This window comes from Anoplopoma fimbria, chromosome 5 (genome assembly GCF_027596085.1).
Source record: "Anoplopoma fimbria isolate UVic2021 breed Golden Eagle Sablefish chromosome 5, Afim_UVic_2022, whole genome shotgun sequence".
In the NCBI taxonomy this organism is placed as follows: Eukaryota; Metazoa; Chordata; class Actinopteri; order Perciformes; family Anoplopomatidae; genus Anoplopoma; species Anoplopoma fimbria.
This window is the reverse complement of record NC_072453.1, coordinates 5107466-5127461: the sequence shown is the minus strand read 5'-3', so window position 1 is coordinate 5127461 and position 19996 is coordinate 5107466. Positions and strand designations below refer to the sequence as shown.

The 19996-nt window shown below is 40.9% G+C and overlaps 2 protein-coding genes across 3 annotated transcripts; both read left to right on the top strand.

The window, feature by feature from the left end:
• The first annotated feature begins 9675 nt into the window (after positions 1–9675).
• LOC129091498 (uncharacterized) lies at positions 9676–14369 on the top strand. The gene is made up of 5 exons (XM_054599153.1): positions 9676–10080; positions 10223–10322; positions 11988–12678; positions 12802–12871; positions 13629–14369. Exons 1-5 carry the CDS (start codon positions 10056–10058, stop codon positions 13811–13813), a joined length of 1071 nt encoding a protein of 356 aa, XP_054455128.1. The 5' UTR covers positions 9676–10055; the 3' UTR covers positions 13814–14369.
• A 1178-nt stretch (positions 14370–15547) lies between these two features.
• On the top strand, positions 15548–19139 carry bhlha15 (basic helix-loop-helix family, member a15). Of its 2 annotated transcripts, XM_054598778.1 has the most exons (3): positions 15548–15747; positions 16729–16815; positions 17800–19139. In XM_054598778.1, exon 3 carries the CDS (start codon positions 17859–17861, stop codon positions 18414–18416), a length of 558 nt encoding a protein of 185 aa, XP_054454753.1. In that variant the 5' UTR covers positions 15548–15747; positions 16729–16815; positions 17800–17858; the 3' UTR covers positions 18417–19139. The 2 variants fall into 2 exon arrangements, with proteins under 2 accessions (XP_054454753.1, XP_054454752.1); XM_054598777.1 differs by lacking the exons at positions 15548–15747; positions 16729–16815 and adding an exon at positions 16892–17051.
• Positions 19140–19996: the final 857 nt, after the last annotated feature.

Genomic DNA, 19996 nt, shown 5'->3' with positions numbered 1-19996 from the left:
TGTGTGTGTGTGTGTGTGTGTGTGTGTGTGTGTGTGTGTGTGTGTGTGTGTGTGTGTGTGTGTGTGTGTGTGTGTGTGTGTGTGAAAGGGAGGCTGAGAGACCGAGAATCTTGTCATTGCACAACTGAATGTTCAAGAGAAGTTTCTCCAGGGTTCAGAGGTCATTGTGGTTTTAAACGCACCTGAAAACCCCCAGTCAGGTAACATCTGTCTGTAAACAAAAGTCACAGTCAAATAGGGTATATTTGGTGCATCTGGGGGAAACCTGGCTGGCTTGTAGACATCCCTGGCAGCGTTTCCACAGGCTGTAAACATCCTGTTATTATGGCCTCTGTCACTTTCAGACTGCGCTCCATGGAGCTGTCTCCACTCAACAATCCCCTTGTTCCAGAATGCTACATTTAGCATATGACCTCTCAGACAAGAGGGTGTTCATCTAAAAAGATGCTAAACAAGCTATAGGTGACAGTCACACTCACACACTACGGGTTAATTTGGGTAAATTAAAATTAATATACAACTTATATTTATTAACTATGTACCTTTATATGACATAACTTTTAGCTAGTTTCAAACTTACAAAATTACGCTAAAGTTGTACATTATAAAATTCCACACAATGGGTCCTTTAAATAAAAGGATTTTGAGTCACGCTATTGAGCTGCATTTGGGGTTGTTGTTATGTCTCATCTTGCTGAAAACTGGTTGAATAAAAAAACCTAAAAAACACCAAAATTGGACACAAGAGTTACCTGATGATGACAGCATATTGTTGAGTCATGTTGCAGTGCAAGGCAGAGCCATGTTTATTATATGTTTGATGTTCACAGGGTTCACATTGAAACTGCAAACAAAAGACAGCGAACACCAGAGGTATATGTACATTTTTTTATTTGCAATAACGCTGGAAAACCACCTGCTTAGGATTCCAACACTTGCAGGTGGCTTGGCAACTAGTACATATAGGAAATGGAGGCTGGTTGGCTGGCAAAGTTATAGACTTTTGTTCTGGCAAAACACACTATCTCTCCTCACCACATGTGACCCCTTTTGTATAACTGAAATACACTTGATGTGACTTTGTGTAGACTTTTCCTGCTTGCTAATGCCATTAGAATAAGTTTTAATCCACATATGTCTTTATAGCTCCCATGTGTGAGGGGCTGCTGGCACACTGGACCTACTGCGTCAAACCGGCCCACAACAGGCAGCACGTGTTGGCCCAAGGTCTGGTTGGAGTGACGTGAGCATGGTTTCCTCAGGATGGACTACAGTGAGGCCTGCAGCAACCAGAGGGGCAGAAGAACGACAAAAACATCCTCTAGTCCCCCTCACGTACCTGCCCCCCTCAGCCTTGTCCCTTTCCACGCTCCAATGCTTGTTTTCAGGAAGACCAGGCTTCCTGCGTGATGGAGTGTTGGATGAGAGGAGGAAGAGGGGGGATGGGACGGAGAGGAAAAGACAGACACAGAGAGAGATGGATAGGGATGTGGGTGACGGTCCCGTGCACGTAGTGATTTGGTTTGTCGCATTGGTTGTTTTCTTGACAGCCGCAGGCAGCTGCAAGCAGTGTGAGAACCGTAAACAGGGAAGACGGCAGTACAAATCTTTTGTGTAGATAGAAAACTTTAACTTTCTTGGGTCTTGCACCTGAAGAGAAGTCTTGTCCTATGAGAGTATAGGGAGCCTATTGCGCTACTGGGCTTAATTTAAGGAAAATAAATCTATTTAGTGTCACGCAGGACCTGGAATTTTGTACTTTTACATGCCTGACATACAAACTTCATGTTTTATTCGGTTTGTGTTGGGAAATAGTGAGCAATGGGACAATCAACACAAGGAAACCAGCATAGGTAAGTATTACAAGAACAGATGGTAGGTATCATTTTACACAAATGAAAGAACCAGACAGTGTTGAATACATTGTTTGATTTGCACTGAATTGGTTTGTGCAAGTCTGCGTATCCATAGAAACAAAGCTTATCTTATGATTGAGTGAGCTGGTAGACATTCAGTGTGTTGCCCAAGGACACTTTGACAGGATGTATCATGGATGAATTCACACATAGTGACATATATGATGATTTATTATGTGAGATTTGGCTGTTTTTTCCCCTGTAGCATCAGTCATTATTTTATGGTGAATTAACAAGTAATATTTTATTATATCATATATCATTATGTAAAAGCTAAAATAGATCAACTACAAAGTTGGTAGAACAGCAGTGAGTTATTCACTCTAGAAAACAGCCTGCAGTGCTTATTTCTCACTCTATTCACCAGTATTGTTTCCCTTTTTGTCCTTCCCCCTCACTCTATCACACTTTAGGTGACTTTTGCAGACTGTGTTGCATCATAATTGCTTGTATCTTTACAACAGATCGTGGCTCAGGCATTGAGAGGGTTTTCAAGTTATTAACTAAATAACTGTAGGTGTGGTTGTTAGTTATCCCTGGCTCCTTTTGTCCAAAAGTCAAAGGGACCCTGAGTAGACAAGAACCTTATGAAAACTTCGCCACAACCAGTAAGACTTAGGTTAAAAAGTGCACCCCATTAACCATTAAATCATTTTCATGAGTACTTCTAACCTGGTTTCAAATATTCCTAATGTTGCTCTAGATACTTTTTGTGGAGGATGTCCACCCCAAAGAAAGATTTATTTAGATACTTCTATCATTAATTCAGGCGCTGTTGAGCTTTGGGTTGCTGCTTGATCATTTACACTTCACTGCTATTATTTACATACACAGCTAGTCTAGTCTGTTTGTCACAACTAATGTATGCTTAAAATAAATGTTTGTGAATATCTTGGTTGGAAGAGGAACAGGAGGAATGGGAGGATGGGAAATGTTGCTAATTTTTTTGGGCCCAGATTGCTTTTGTCAAGCTGGATATTTCTCAGTGAACCTTTTTATTTAATAATGTTGTTGTGGTTGGTGTTGTATATCCTGACAGGTTCGATGACCTGTTTATAAACGTAAAATATCTTTGCATCTTTGCATTATGGAAAAAATACATTTCATTGAGACATTTATGAGAAAACCCATGATGTTTCTGATTCATGGTGACCTTTAACCTTCTCTGTGTGGAAACATTTAAAATGTTTACAAAAAAAGATTTCAAACGTCCCTCTGTGTTTAATGCCTTCAGTAGAAACAATTTATCTTGTAAGCCATTCTTAATTCAGATGGATGATAATGTCACCAGGGTTAGATATAATATCCTGCTGCAAGCTAAACTAAATCTCTAAGTGCCTCTGTAAAGTCTGAAGCATTTGACTTCTTAGACAGAGAGACTTGTTCATCCATACATGCATCCCTGAGGAAAGTGGTTACTCCTCCGTTTTCCTGGGTTCAGTTACTGCCTCTTCTATTTCTATCTACAGCTGTGTTTTGGGCATACCAATGACACTCTTAAATTCAGCCAAGACGCCCCCTCCAACACTCACTTTAAGCTCCACCCTCAATAACAGCTCTCAACTCTGTGTTGCCCTCAATCTTTAAATCTGTTGTTGTTGTTGTTGTTGTTGTTGTTGTTGTTGTTGTTGTCTGTGGCATTCAATGTGTCACTGTCTGTTTGCATCTAATTCTCCTCACTGCTCTGTTTGGACATGAATCAATCAAGACTGGATGTGTGAGTTTTGATCTGTATATGCGTATATTTTGAGTATGTATACTTTACTGTAACGGGGGGCCATGCATGTATCAACTGTGTGAATGCTGTTGCCTCTCAGTTGACCTCTCATCTTATATTTTCATATTTCTTCATGCTCCAGTATTGGCCTTTGGCAAAATCTTCAAACATTTCAATCTTTAATCAATGTACCATTAAATTAAAATGTAGAAATTAGTGTAAATCTAAAGTGGTCTTTACTTAATATGTAAAAATAACTCAAGTAATGTATAATCTTCTGTGCTAAATTGCAAGTAAAAGTAAAAGAGTATAGCTATTTGAGAATACATTTGATTGACAGTTATTTGTGGTCACGGTGAAAAGACCAATAAGAACAAGGCATCCAGACTTAGTTCATTCAATATGAGTTAAATAATGCAACAAGTCCCTCTTCAATTCAGATATGATCTGAAGCTTTCTCAGTCTTGAGGTAAATGAGGTCCAATGCAATGCAGGTCCAAAGAGTTTAATAAGCCTCCTGATTGGGCAAAAAAAGCTGAACTCTTATATTCCTTCTAGAACAACATTCCATAAAAATAAGAAAAGAAAAAAAAAGAAATATAAAAATAAAAGAAGAAAAAAAAAATCTCTGACATTTTGGGGAATGCACTTTTTTGTGTCCTTCCGGGAGTTTAAAATGATTAAATCTAATCTCATATATGTATGCTAATCTTAAAGGAACAGCTAGCAACCAACTATCTTAGTTTAACACAAAGACTGCCAGCTTGGCTTTCTAACCAAAGTTTAAAAGCAATTTCAAGGCCAGGAACAGCAACTTCCTGTTTGTCGGGTTACTGGTACTGGTCCATATAAAGTCTGTTAGCACACATAACCCCCTTAGATAGCTGTTTCCCTCTGTTTCCAGAACTAATGCGAAGCTATATTAGCCAGCTAGTAGCTTCATATTTAGCGTACAGACATGAAAGCGGTATGAACTTGCCAATAAGAATATTTCCCTAAACCACGAAGCTTCCTTAAGGAAGGAAAGATGGGAGTTGATCCTCCTCCGCTTTATAGATTAACTGCAAATATCAAATGCACAGACGTTCAGCAATTTCTTACTTCTGTGTCCTGACTTCTTTATTTCTTATCTGTTTGAGCTGTAACTAAGGGACAATCCTGACTCATTACATTTTTGACTTAAATGTGGTCGCTGCCGTGTAACTGGATCAGGGCCCGACGAATACCAGCCAGCTTAGGATGCAAGTGATAGGATCTGTGTGCTGTGACATGACACGGTATGAGGGTTGATGGGGTTAGGAGGGGGGAGATAGGGACTCCCTCGGGTGTCTCTGAGGGGAAGAAGGGAGGTTGGGGTTGCAGCAAAGATTGTGGTGTCAGTGAGAGAGGCATGGTCTTGATTTATAGTTGTGCTGGACAGATGGATGTACGGTACACAGAAGCTAAGACCTTCCCTGAAATGTATTCCTTCTGAACAGCCTTTTCTCCAAACGACAGGGGACAAGGGATCTACGAGCCCAAACAAGTCTCATTTAAAAGTGAGGGTTTGACATGAAAGCCTGGTGTCCTGTTTCTATAGTGAGATGTAGTGTGATATACCCCCAGGTATTACTTGATTCCCAAATAAAGATATGTATGTTCAAATGTCACAGACCTCTGTAAACCTCATCACATTTAAGATTAGCTGCTGAAACAGATCTGCTCTTATCTGCTCAGCGTTGTATGTGCGTCTGTAAATGAGAGCTCTGTCAACGAGCTCTCAAACTCAGCTCCTCCATAAACACTTTAAACCACTCGAGGAGTCCCACAGCTGTCCTGGGCCTGCTTGTGTTCAAGCATTTGTGCCTATGCGAGTGTGTGAGGTCAGAGGTCTGCCGTCCTGACATTTCAAGTCAATTCGTCTTCACTTGTGTGCGTGTCAACTGTGTGCTAACTTTATGTTATTGCTGAAATATCATTTCGCCTTGCTTAGCTGCTCCCCTAACTGTGGTTTGATTACAGGTCGGGATCAGGTAAGTGTTTACGTACATACACAGTTGCAGACATTGCTCAACCTTTTTTCAAAGTGCTGAAGCAAAAACGGGCCCACATGAAATGACAGACAGGCACAGGCCTTTCACCACTGATGCAATAGTTTAGTGTTAAAAGCAGTGGTCTTTTTCCGCTCCTTGATGCTTGTTTGTTACAAGGATTAGCACGGATGTGATCGGAGGATCGTAAAAGTAAAAAATGCAAAAAGGAAACAATTTGAACTCTGAACTCTTGCTATGTCTTCATTTCTCCAAACAGGGTTCAGTTTGTTTGTGTGTATTCCAGAAATCCTCAACCACATTGCCCCCACTGAGGCCAACTGAGACACTCTACTGCAGCCTAGTGGTAGAACACTGCAACGACATATGCTGAAGAAAATAGTTTTTCAATAACCGGAAAACAACATTTCTGCTCTTATTTGTTTGAGTAATGCTCGTGAATTAAGAAGTATTGACACTCAAAATATCACAGCTGAAATAAATATCAATGCAAATTACATTAATTCAAGTTTATTAATGATTGCAGAGTAATGGAGGCAGTGACATTCCCTGTGACATAAAATCTTCCAAACTGAACTTATTTTACACCCAGCAGACCTTAAATTCAGTGTGTTTCTCCACATTAACATCAAGAAAGGTAACTCTGTATGGCAAAACTTTCATTTTGCTTTTCAGCAGGGTCTTGTTCCGCCAAGTCAGACACAATTCGTGTAAACAAGATATTTATTTTGGATTTTTTTGGATTCTATATGGTGAATGATGGAGTAATAAATGGCTCCCAATAATCCGTGTACTTTTAGCACCAGGAAATTAATAACGACAGACTTACCCCCCCACCAACACAGACCCACCCTCCTCACACAGCTCTCTCTCCCCTTCTGTCTCTCTACACCTTGTCATACAAACACACACACACACACACACACACACACACACACACACACACACACACACACACACACACACACACACACACTCCCCCTCCCTTTACACTCACACACTCACACTTCTCCCAATATGGCAGTTGCCTTGGCAGCAGTGGTGCTGGTTCAGGCAGGGAGAGCTCCCAAGTCTGGACTGAGGAAGAGCAGGTGTGCTGCTGTCAACAGAGGCTCATAAATACTCTTCCAGAGATCTGAGCTGGATTACACGTTTATGTCATCTTATTAAAGACTATCTGTCAGCAAACACGTTTAAGACCCTATAATCTTTAAGACCCTAGAAAAGCCATTGAGAAATGTTTTTAAAAAGGAGTTTAAGGCAACAAAATCAGATGCATCAGATGCTCTTCTGTCATTTAAGATATAACGGCTGCTAAAAAGTGCTTACTCGAGGGGGCATTACAGTTTTATTACCTTAAACAAATATGTACACAACAGTGACATGTTTACCACTCTGTATACTATTATTTTAGTGTCACAATTCAACCCCCCTCGACCCCTCTCCTCTGCGGCTGTAAGACCCGGCTGTGTCCAAATAAAGGCCCGTATTACCCACGGCACTTTGCAGTGCCCCGTCCTATTGGTGGCGGTCAGCGACTCCAGCTCCATGTGTTCCTCTTCAGGCCTCAAGCCCGGTGTATCCCGCATGCTCAGAATAAGCCCAAAGATCTCCAATTACCCTCCTCTCACGGATTGTTCGGTGTCACTCGCTGGCTGGATATGATGATTCTGCGCCTGCAGTGTAAAAGGATAGTTCTGCAGTTCTCTTGGTGTTCACCGTGAACGTTACAGCTCAATCAGAGCAGTGAGATATAGCAGGACCGAACCAATTAAGTAAAAATTCAAGCTGAGGTGTCACCTTGGGGCTTGGGCTTGTTCTCACCCTCTTTGGCAGAACAAACACATTCTTTATTTTATTACCTGTTGGTGCCCTCGGCTCAGGTTTCCCTGTATGCTGCAGGGAATTGTGGGATTGAGATACTTCTCTGTAGGCATGACAAGAGAAACGGGCAGACTGAACAGGGCTGTCTGCAAACTAAATCAGCCCGCTTGATGGCTTTCAGCACACCTCTGGCTGACAGAGCAGATACATCAGTGGCTAAATGATAATGACTGCTTTCCTGTGCCTAAATTAACCACAGCAGATAATAACGTACAACTGTTAGGCTTCCTCAGCTTCCACCCAGTCAGTCAGATGGCCTGAAACCAAAGAGGTGCCACTCATTCATCTGACATTTGAGTGCAGAAGTTGACGAGATATCGTATTATGAGCGACTCAGACAGCACGCATCAATCATTCCTCCCAATGTGAAAATAGAATGTGCCGGTACAAGCTCACATTTTGTGCCAGTGAGAAGGCTTTCAGCTCCGGCGACTGTATCACATCCTCACACGTTCTGCTAAGTCCAGTGAAAAAAGAGTTGACTGCACTGAAACACTGTACTGTGAGCAGACAGAGTGCACCAGGACGACCTCATAGCCTTCCATGGGTGCAAGTTGCTGGGGTGACACGTTGCCTCGGAGGACGTCTGTACGGGGGGAAGTGACGGGAAGGGGGAGGGTGGCCAATAACAAAATGAGAAGAAAATAAATGCAATCACTCATTCTGAATGGAAACACCATCTGTCCATCTCTTCTTCCATCTCTTCTTGCTTCAGCACCTTTCTTTTCTCTTTCATTCCCCCTCTCTCGGGGAGCAGAGTTGGACTGAATGGTGACATTGTTGCCTCCTGGGAACAACATCATGATGCTGTCTGGGTGTGTAAAGTAGAACTCCAGCATCAGTGATTTTGTTGCCAAGAGGAGGACTATACCAGCGTGAAATTCCTAATAAATGTGGGTGCTTGAAAGTTATATCAGGATAATAATGATGATGATGAATACAACAGAACAACTCAGCCACAGCAGCAGAAGTATAGGGGCATGTACAGTAGCAGTAGGGACAATAGTAGTAGTGATAATATATACAACAGTAGTCATGATGTAGCAGCATTAGCAGTTGTATATCTGTTTATATTATTAATCCTTGCTATAGCTACATTATTGAAACTAACAATAGTAGTTAAAAGTGTACATAGGGCCAAATATTTAATTAACATATCACTATTTTATACGATTTGCCAATTTATATGTATCAGCCAAATATTTAAAGCGTCATTACCTGGTAAGTTTTGTTTTTGGTGGAGATGGCCTGGGAACAAGCATCAGCTGCAGTTCCCCTCTCTGCCTTTGTGCTGACAAAAGCTGCCTGCTGTTCTGCTTTGAACCTCTAGAGGGAGCCAATGCTCACTGTTGCATCTGGTGAGACCATGCAGCTAAAACATTGACTAAGGAGCAACTATATATTCATTTTTGTATGATGAATTTCATTTCTTAATTGTAATGATCCAAATGATCACTTACAATCAGAAGAGATTGCGGTCTTCTTTAAGCCTGAACTCAAGTCAATCCCACATTAAAGATGTATTCAAACTAAATGATAATAATCATATCGAAGGCGGGATAAAATGACTGGGACAAAATGACTGGGACAAAATCATACAGTATAACACATAACTGTGGCGTAAACAGTAGGCAGAAAAAAATCTTCGAACAACCATTCATACGGTTCCTTAAGATCTTTGGGAACCAACAATCTCCATATCGCCAAAATAACTGTCTGATGGTAACTATATTGTAAGCACTAATCTTTCTATTGAGAATAATTAAAGCAAGTTTCCAGGACTTCAATACAATGACAAATCAGAAATGCACAGTTTATACTGTTACTGAGTATGTATAGGAATTTTAATTGTGTTATGGAACCATTTCACAATGAGTTATAATTATCAAGTGATGAGGAGTTATGTCCTATCAGTTATGACTTTATAAATGTATAGAAGAGGTCCTGAGTAGAAACAGAGCTCCTAACAAGACAACCCTGTTACGCAAATATTAAACAACAAGCCAGAGGAATCCTGCAATTTATTCTGAGCTCATAACATGGGGACCATAAGATATGTTTATTAATGTTAATATTATTAAGACTCTTCTCTGTGTCACAGTGACATCCACTCTGCTGCTACTCTCCTGGTTCAGGCAGGCAGTTGTGTTACATTAGACCAGATGAGTTATTGATCCCCATCTTGCACTCTGCTGCTGCAGAAAGGCCGGAAGCCTCCAGGGAGTGTGCTGTATATGTGAGAGCTTTGTCCTTTCTTTGTCCTCACATCCTTTCTCCTCCTCTTCATCATTTTCATTCACTCTTCTTTCACCTCCACATACCTCCTCCGATCTACTCCCCCTATTTATCCCCCCCATCATTCAGTCACCCTCTTTCCCGTCCGATGCCTCCCTCCCCTCCTCTCTTTTTCTGTGCATCCCTCTATCTCCTCTCTCTCTTCCCATATGTTTAGCTTGTCTCTTTTCGTGCCCTGAATGAGGCGTCTGCCCTGCACTAAAAGCCCTGGGAATGAGTGGGGCTCGCAGAATGCAAGGTAGGAAAATAAATATGCTGGTGTCATGCGTGGTTGAACGCAGATAGATTAAATGTGTTGCAACACATTTTGCAACGTCATGATGCAGCAATATTTTGGGGCAATATCAAATGGTAGACATGTTCCTCTCTCTGTTTTACAGAGTTGAAATACTTCAGGGATGGAGCTACGTTGGTGATATCATTAGATGGTTTAGATTGGATTTCTAAAAGGAGGTGCAGTGACAAAGGAATCAAGAAAAGGTATTATTTAGATTTTTATCATGTTATTTGTGGAAGCTTTGAATGTTATGTGGGGATTTTTGTGTGTGTTTGTGCATTGGTTGTTTGAAAGTGATTGCTATCTGTTTTTCCCCTGAGCCTCTCCACCTGTTACACGGCAAGGTGTTAATTTACCCGAAAAAAGGGCAGTTTACAGGCTTCACGGCCTACTGCATACGTGTGTGTGTGTGTGTGTGTGTGTGTGTGTGTGTGTGTGTGTGTGTGTGTGTGTGTGTGTGTGTGTGTGTGTGTGTGAGACCATACAGTAGTGTGTGTATGTGTGTGTCCTTTTACATCTTTTACGTCACAGCTGCTGTGAGTCAGCTCCTCTCTTCCTCTCCTGAGTCACTCATCCAGCGGTTGCTAGGTTACTGCAGAGCGGTGAAAGTTTCCTATTGCCTTCGTCACTGAGGATGGATGGGCCCCGATATTTATTCAGGCTCAGGAGTGAGTGGTCAAATAATGTGTGTGTGTGTGTGTGTGTGTGTGTGTGTGTGTGTGTGTGTGTGTGTGTGTGTGTGTGTGTGTGTGTGTGTGTGTGTGTGTGTGTGTGTGTGTGTGTGTGTGTGTGTGCGTGTGCATGCATCTTGTATGAGTGGTTTCGCAAAGGCTGACGAATCAGTTTTAGAATATCCTGTAGGGCTGTCTGTGAACTGCAGCAGACCTCTTAAAAATGTCAAATGGATCCAAAAAAAAAAAGAGAGAAAGAAGACATTGTCATGGCATTATATTTTTTTTAGAAGGAGATTATCTTTTAGACAAAGCTTACATATAATTTCAGGTCAAAGTGCCAGCCAAAGTACACCAACCACAACCAAGTACCCTTTGGCCAGGCACTAAGCAGTCAGTTAAAACATGTAATTGACTTTCAGTGTTGGGCATCATCTTTAAAGGATATAGGTATATGCCACCAACAGTGTTGACTATTGGTATGACACAAAGACTCTTATTGGTATATGCCACCTGCAAACAGCATGTCGCCAGTGACATTTGCCACTTCTGCTGGTGCCATTTAAAACTGTGTGGCGAATAAATTATGCTATGAGAGCGGTAAGAGTGAACAAAACAGTGAAGTTGTGGACCGTAGATAAACAACAAACTTTAATTCACTATAAAGCTCAGAAAAGCTGAGGGAAGCTGCATATTGTGGTGATAATTCTCTGTAGGTTCATCTAAGAGCAACCCTCCATTCACACTGTTACATTGTAAAAATATCGATTACAGCCGCTTTAAGTTGGTTACTGCCACATAATAACAACAGTCATGCCTGTAAAGTTTAGTTCTGCTTTATACAACATGGGTGTTACTTTTGTAGTTTTGGCCGTCAAAAAAAAAAGTTCTTTTCTGTCTCATATCTCCGCCATTATTGGTAAGTAATATAATATCACAGGCCTTTTTCACAGAAGACATTTTGACTTGTCTTAGCAGAAAAAGCACAGGTGTTACTTTTTTGCTTTTCGTACTGTGACATTACAAAATGTATTCAGTGAAAAGGGCCTTTTACCAGGAGGAGCAATGGCCAATATTACAAAAATAAGTATTGGTATTATCAGTTAAGCTCTGAAAAATTTAATTTCCTTGTTTGTTACAAGATGATGAACATTAACCAGTTAAAATAGCCAATAATACAAGTTATGCATCATACAGGAATGAAGAGACCCAGCTGTTGATATCAGCTGGTGAGATGATCCAGGCTGATGAAGAGCTGCCGGCCATCACCTGCATCTTTAATCAAAGAGGAAGTGCAGCATCTCAGTTATGGAGAAACCGTGACTGCAGATCAAATGTGGTGCCGCAACATTCACCTTTCTCCACCTCCCCTCACCTTTGTTGTCTTCCAGAGGAGCCCCATCGTTCAACACTCACTTCTTTAGCTTCTTCCGTCTCAGAGCGCCGAAAGAAGGCCCCACGGACTAGACTTGTTTTAAATATGCACAACTTATTTAGTTTAATCAAAAACAATCCAAACATTGTGACCCAGCAGGACAGTGTTACAATGGATCGCCATGATAGGTTCATCATTTTCTGTGATGAGGACATACCGCTGCAACGTTTTGATGAAATTTGCTACACTGAGGATTGTAGGACATCTATGGGGGATACTGGCTGGCACATCAGTGATAACAATGTGTTTAGTGCTGCACCCAGTCCAAACACCAACAACTCTAACAGGAATCAACATGCACTTGTTATCAGAGACAATTTTAACAACCTTAAAAGTCGTCTGAAATCGGGTCATATCCACACTGCAGGAGAGTTGTCTGGGAGCGACACGAATGTAAAAAAGAGGAAGAGTGTGTCCTTCGAGGATGACGTCATGGTCTACCTGTTTGATCAGGTAATGTTTCCTGTTGTCTGTTACACTACAGCATGGTGGGTTTATGGACCACTCTATTAATCCAAACCAAGGCAATGACACTGCCTTTGTTTCCTGTTTAATTCCCACTGTTACTATTCTTAGGAGAGTCCCACCTTGGAGCTGCACTCTGAGGCCTACACATCTCTGCCAGACATCACATTAGAAGACAGTGGTAGTATTTTAAAGGACGATACCAGTGATTCTGCATGTTTTATCCAGTGTTTAAACTTAACAGGGCCGACCATTTTGCACTGTTGGAAAGCATCAAAAAACATTAACTCTATTAATGTAGATTAAGAATACTTGAGTACTTCCATCTCACTTTATAGTCACTACAAGTCAGAGGGAAATATTCACCTTTTGACTGGACTATATTCATCTCACAAATATAGTGACCAGTAGCCTTAGAACTCAATATTTTACAAACAGAATATATGATAAGCTCATAAAATATGATGCATCCTTGTAGATTAAACTATCCAACAGTGTATAACATACTTTCAGTTAGCTCCACCATCACCAGCGACAACAGTAAAATGCTGCTTAAACAATAATTCATCACCAATAATATGATACAATTTATACAAGAATTTCCCTCGAAATGGGGACCACTGTGTGTTATTGCAACTCTACTGAAGTGATTATTGGTATACCATTTTTCGAACTTTATACATACTTTCGTAAAAATAAATAAATTTGTCCTTTATTGATGAATAAGGTAATATCTTGACTCTCAAACTTCATCTACAATGTGTATTTTTTTTTTATTTAACTATGTAACTAACGACTTAAGCCTAAAATGTCCCTGACAATGCTACAAGATCAGGGCGGTACACTACAAAGGCTAACAAACTTTGGTGTATGTAAATCCTGCTAATCCCAGATGCTGTTGACACTTGGTTGTCACTAATTGTGTGTTTTGCCTGCAGGCTTGGAGTGGGAAGATGACTTTTCAGCTTTGGAGAAGAACTGCCATTTTCAGTGTGTCAGACACTCTCAGCAGCACACCGTGTCCCCGCCGACACAGAGCAGCTCTTCTCTGCCCCAACGTTTCTTTCTGTCCCAAACCTGCCTGTTCCTCACCCATGTCACAGAGTCAGACCTTGAGCTGTGAGATAAGCAGTTATTTACACACACATACACACACACTGAGTCGTAGGTGCTGATGTTTATGACACGTGGTGGTCAAATGCAGCCTTTCCATCCCATCGTCTGCAGTCAACCAAAGGCCACCTCACTGTCGCCGTGGCCCACTGTGACATCCACACTTGTTTTTCTCTCAGGCAGTCGGCCTTCGCCTCATGGAAAAACTGACTAATCGTCCGGATCTCATCCTCTTCACCTCTAACTCATCTCCCCACCTCCCTCCTCTTTTTATGATGAGTCACGGATTTTAATGGCTTTTCTCTCTCTCTCTCTCTCTCTCTCTCTCTCTCTCTCTCTCTCTGCTCCAAATGGATTCTAAGCACCTGCCGTTCATGACATCACAGCCACGCAGGACTGTGTGACAGTGCATTCAGCTTTCACAGTTGTTGGTATGAAAAGACCACAGGCTATGATGAGTTGCATAACAGTGTTGGTACCATTCCAGATGCAAAACCTCTTTGGAAGCTACTCTTCATGCCAGGTTGTGTCCTTGGACCTGAGCTGTGACATGGAAACATGATGTTTTCAATTACAGTAAATTCAATTTAATAAATTGTCATCTGTGTCTTGAATCACATTTAATCATTAAACTGTTTTTTTTTTTTTAGAGAAATTCCAGGTAAAACCTGGAAAACGAGTGGTATATGTTGTTGATACAGTTTGTTTTGCTTAAACAGAGCGTACTTGTGGAGGCCCTGTTTGCTTGCCTCATTACTGAAGTGTATTCAGCTCAGAATTTATCAGCGGCTGTGACTGAATAAACAGTGTAAGCCTTAGGGCCAATGGAGCCAGAAACTGAACAAACTAAAAGTTAAAGATAGTGTTTCCACAGAGCCAGCATAAGCGAGGTTTGGTTGATTAGATACAGCGTACCTGCGGAGGAAATAGTGAACCTGGCAGGACCAGTCTTAGTTTTCACACACACACACACACACACACACACACACACACACACACACACACACACACACACACACACACACACACACACACACACACACACATGCACACGCATGCACACACACAGGCTGTTCAAGGACACCAAAACCTAAAAGTGTTTGGCTCTGAGAGCTGGGAGCGTCACACCTGTTTTGGTGTGGTTCCATGTTTTTGATATTCTTAGGCTAATATTGAATATGGCTAAATTATACTCTTATTCTTTGACTTCATTCAAGTATTTTCTGATGTTTCCTTCTGTTTTCAAAAAGTTCACAAATTTGCTATTACACATTTTCCCTAATAAATTAATTAAATATTTTACTTACTGTTGCTATGTTTTAACATTACATTTCTTGTTAAGTGGCTCTTGCTAGCTGCTAGCTTAGTCATGGATTTTTTTAACTTAGTGTGGCTCCTAAAGTTCATGATTTTGGTTTGAGTAAACTAAAGTAAAATATTTAGGAATGTCTTCTCGATCAGTTATACATTTCTAAAATTTATAAATCATTATAAAGGTGATGTATACATACTTAGAAAGACGACTAACATTGGCAACATTAGCATTAGCATTAGAACTACATTTAGAATATTTGAATGCATTTCTGAAACATTTAAGAACTGTTAGTTAATATATGATAGCAGATGGTCAACTATTAACAAACAAAATAAAAAAAATGATAGAAACAGTCAGCAGAACTGTAGACACTTTTCTTAAAATGTTTTTAGACCTGTTACTTTTAATTAAATACATTTTAAAACGACTTCAGACTACCACCATATAAACTATGCTGTGAAACAGACGAATGTTCAGTCAGTTTATCCACTGCCATGACACCACCCTGACTCCACTCCACTATCTATCACAGCAGGAAAGGGCAAATAATCCAAACTGCCAACAGTTGTGTTTGGACCCCCAGGTCAAACAGACATGGTGGAATTACCTCAGATCACACATGCAAAAGGGTAAGGGTTGTGTGGGTGACTATTCAAAAAGATAATGAGATTACTTGTGTTCTTTCCTTGTTTGTTGTGCTGGTTGTGCGGTAGTTTTATCTGTATTATGCTAGGAAAACCACAGTCTACTCCCAAACGTTTAAAACAGTTTGTCTCGTAAAAGGTAAACAATCTCACAAAGTTTAAATGAGACCTGGCTCTGCTTCTATACATTAAGGTGTAGCCTGGAGGACTGTATTCAAATGAAGCAGTGGAAGGCGATAAGCCACAATGGAAATTATGTTAACTGCTTCGGGTTAAAGGAGTCGACGAGAAACAATAAAGTAGTGTTTCTGACTCTGGCATCTCATTAAACCCCTTATAAAATGTGCCAAAAATTGGTAATAGTGTAAATTTGAGTCTTTTAATGGATGATGTAACACAATAGTGGTAATATGATGCTATGATAATAATAACATTTGGAAGGATGCTGATTATCTGCACAAAAGTAAGTAGCCTATGGTAAGTACTGTACTTTTGAGGCAGTTGTACTTTAATTCCATTTTATGCTGCTTCATACTTCTACTCCACTTCATTTCTGAGAAAGATATTGTACTGTTTACACTACTACATGTATTTAATAATGTATTTAGATTCTACACAAAAACATTTTATATAAGATTATACATCATGATGCATTGATACAGATTAAACTATACCCAATATTTTAAAAAAGCTATACTTAGACTCATTTCAAAGTTAAAATGAGTTGACATTTTCTCATAAAGGACTTTTACAGGTATAATGTACAGTATGTATAGTATTTTATTTTTCACTTCGTCTTATTTATCTGAATACTTTTCCCATCACCGACTGCTAGGCCATCACACAAAATGGTGAAAAAAATACATTTGAGTAAGTTCCTTCTTCTTCTATTTGGATACGCCCCATTTTGGACTCTACAGTTAAAATTAAATTGAGTATTCATTGTAGTTTTGTGACATCGTGCAGGACATTTGGGCAGCGCACAGAGCTGGAAGGAGTGAGCGAGCTCTCTGATTGGCTGAGCAGCGCGACGTGGACATCGGTCAGTTACAGGTAGCTCGCATGTGACAGTTATCTGCGTTTGTGTGTGTGTGTGTGTGTGTGCGTGCGTGCGTGTGTGTGTGTGTGTGTGTGTGTGTGTGTGTGTGTGTGTGTGTCTGCTGCACCGCGACGCTCTTCTGCTCACTCCGCTCGTTTTACTTTATATGATGGTGCGTTGAATGACCGGCTGCATGGTGGCGATTTTTCTGTAAACACTGAGGAGGAGGAAAATTAGTTTAACTCCCACGGTAAGGCTTTTTACATGTTTTAGTTCAGCTGTTTTATTCACTTTAATGGCTGCTGCTATCATTTACTACAGTGAATTAAACTGACTTTTGCTTGTTTAGTCTCTAACACTAATGTTTGGGTGATATACTTGGTTTAGGAAAATAATGAGAGGGATGCTGTTGGGGAATTACCCTGGAGGTTTTTTTTTTCCCTCATTTTATTGTGTCCCTAATCTATGTAAAACAGCTTTATCTGAAACTTTTTACCCGTTTCAGCACATTACCCTATTTGATAATATGGTTTAGAAATTTCCATTGCTTGTGGACCTACTCTGGTAAACATTCAACTAAAGCTAGAGTAAATTCAACTGACTTTAAGAAGTTGATTCATCAATACCCTTTTTTTTTAAAGCTAAACATCTACTGGGTGTTAGAAAGAGAAATGGAGGTGAGTTAACTGAGTGCTGGCTGGCCTCTGTGTTTTTTGTGAGTGTAACCTTGAAATGGGCATTATCGCAGGGCCGTGAGGATAAGGGAGGCGAAGATTAAAAAGCTAACATCATGGAGTTTTCACACCGCAAGAGGACGATTAGATACAACAGGATGCTGGGCCGTTTGACTTGGCAAGAGGCTTGTTAGGGAATTGGGGATTACTTGCTGACTGGGAGGAGACTGTTTTTAAATACTTCTTGTTAAAATGCCACTTTTGTATACTTCAGAAACACAAAGTTTTTCTTCCTTTCTCTAACAGTCCCATCTTTTCTTCCAGGCCTGTTGAAGCTGTGAGAACTACACTGTCACAGAGAGAAAGGTGAAGGAGGCCACAGGATGAAGTCCAAAGGGAAGGCTCTTAAACCATCCAGGAGGTCCTGGTCTGACCCAGAGCCAGAACTTGACACAGAACCAGAACCAGGTTCCAGTGAGCAGGAGGGCTCGGAGGCCTCGGTCCGGATCGGCGGCTCCTGGAGGGGCTCGCTAAGGGGCGGGGACGGCAAGCGAAAGAGAGCTGGAGGCCGGCGGCGCAGGCAGCACGGCTCCAGCACCAAGGAACGAAGCGTCCGGCGACTGGAGAGCAACGAGAGGGAACGCCAGCGCATGCACAAACTCAACAACGCCTTTCAAGCATTGCGTGAGGCCATCCCCCACGTCAACACCGACAAGAAGCTGTCCAAAATCGAGACACTGACCCTGGCAAAGAACTACATCAAAGCCTTAACCACCATCGTCGTGGACTTGTCAGCGGAGTGCCTGCCCGCTGGAGGGGTCTCGTCCGAGGCCAGCACCGCCAAGCTGCTCCAGTGCTACCAGCAGCACCTGGAGGAGGATGGGGAGGATGATCTCACCCAGTACCTCAACCACATGCACAGCTTCACCAAGCGCAGCTAACAGTGGCTGAAAGGTGGTCTGGAGACCAGTCTCCAAGGCAGAGAGAGGTGTGGGGAAGAGCTTTAGGGCCAAATCTCAAACCATATCCAGGTCCTTCAGGTGCACTGCTCTGGGATCTGCTCAGAAGTGGTTCTCTGCAGGAAATGGGTGCTGTTCCAGATCATAGACCTCTGACATTCAAACCATGCTTGACCAAAGATAAAGGTGGGCTGTCAAGACTAGAACTTCATGCAAAGTATGAAACGATTGGAGCACCAATATACAAAGCATACAAAAAGACTGCAGACTGGAAGGTGAAGAGCAGATGGATTGTGGTTATGAAGAGTGATGAAGACTTATTTGTTATTGTACTCAGGGCTAATCTTTCGCCATTCTGTCTCTTTATTTCTCATCTTCTACGGTTTGAGCCAGGGCAGGAACTTGTTCTCCTTTGTGTTATCTTATGATCTTCTGTGTGTTTTTCTGTTGAGAAACCTGCTGAGCGTTGCCTCTAGTCATAACTGTCACATCGAGGAGGAAAAGAAATGCCTGAATACTGAAATGTTGAAGATAGAAAGTGTGTTTGCTCAAGAGGACAATTTCAGACCATGTGTCTTCTTACAGGTTGTGCGCCAATAGCTGGAGGGCAAAGATGATATTTAAAGTGTGTGTTATTTGAATTTTTCATGTCTCCATGTCGTGATAAAGATCAGGAGAAACTATTGGGTGAGTTATTGTCAATAAACACATTTATTTATTGACAAGGACTGTTACTTTGACCATGCACAACACTTGAGAAAAAAGTACTCCACAATGTCAATAGCACTGACAGTATGATGTTAGTTATACACAGATAAAAGAGACAGATCTCTGTACACTTTTAGCATTGACAATATCATATTTAGACAGTACATTATGAAATGGGGGAATTAAGCCAACCATTAACATAAATGGTTGCCTGAATCATTGCAGCAACTACTGTACTACTTGTATATTATTAATATCTTACAGACTTATAAAAAAAATAGTGTTTTTTTTTTTAAACGTTTTTTTCTAATTGCTCAGTCATTCTACTATCATCAGGAAGTAGAGCATGCAAATATTCTCCTGCTAAAGAGGAAGGTTCAACCACAAGACATTTTCAAGTAATCCACATGATTCCCTTATTTACATTGTTAACCATTGCACGTACTCCATTACAACATAAAAATAATCACATTTTTTTAAGAAAATAACATTAAAATCCTTATAAAACATCAGTTGACTGTTTGTACAAGGCAAGCAGCAACCACCACAGGTAATTAAAGCTAGTGCAGGTCTTGTTACAGCTGCTACAAGCTGGTTCCAAAAAACACTCAAGAGTGCTTTGAAGTCAATGGGAAAAACATAAACTTCCTGAAAAATACACAGTAGTTTTTTTTTTTTACTAGGTGTGAGGGTTTCAGTTTCATCAATAAAGCAGAGAACTGCTTACAGAAAAGTATGTTTTGGGTCGCTTGCCTTGATTTACAGCCTTTCACACTCAGTTTGCTTCTCGCCTGGGTTTCACTACTCTAAATTGGATTCTCTGGCTCCAAACAATTGACTGGATTTTTGCAAAC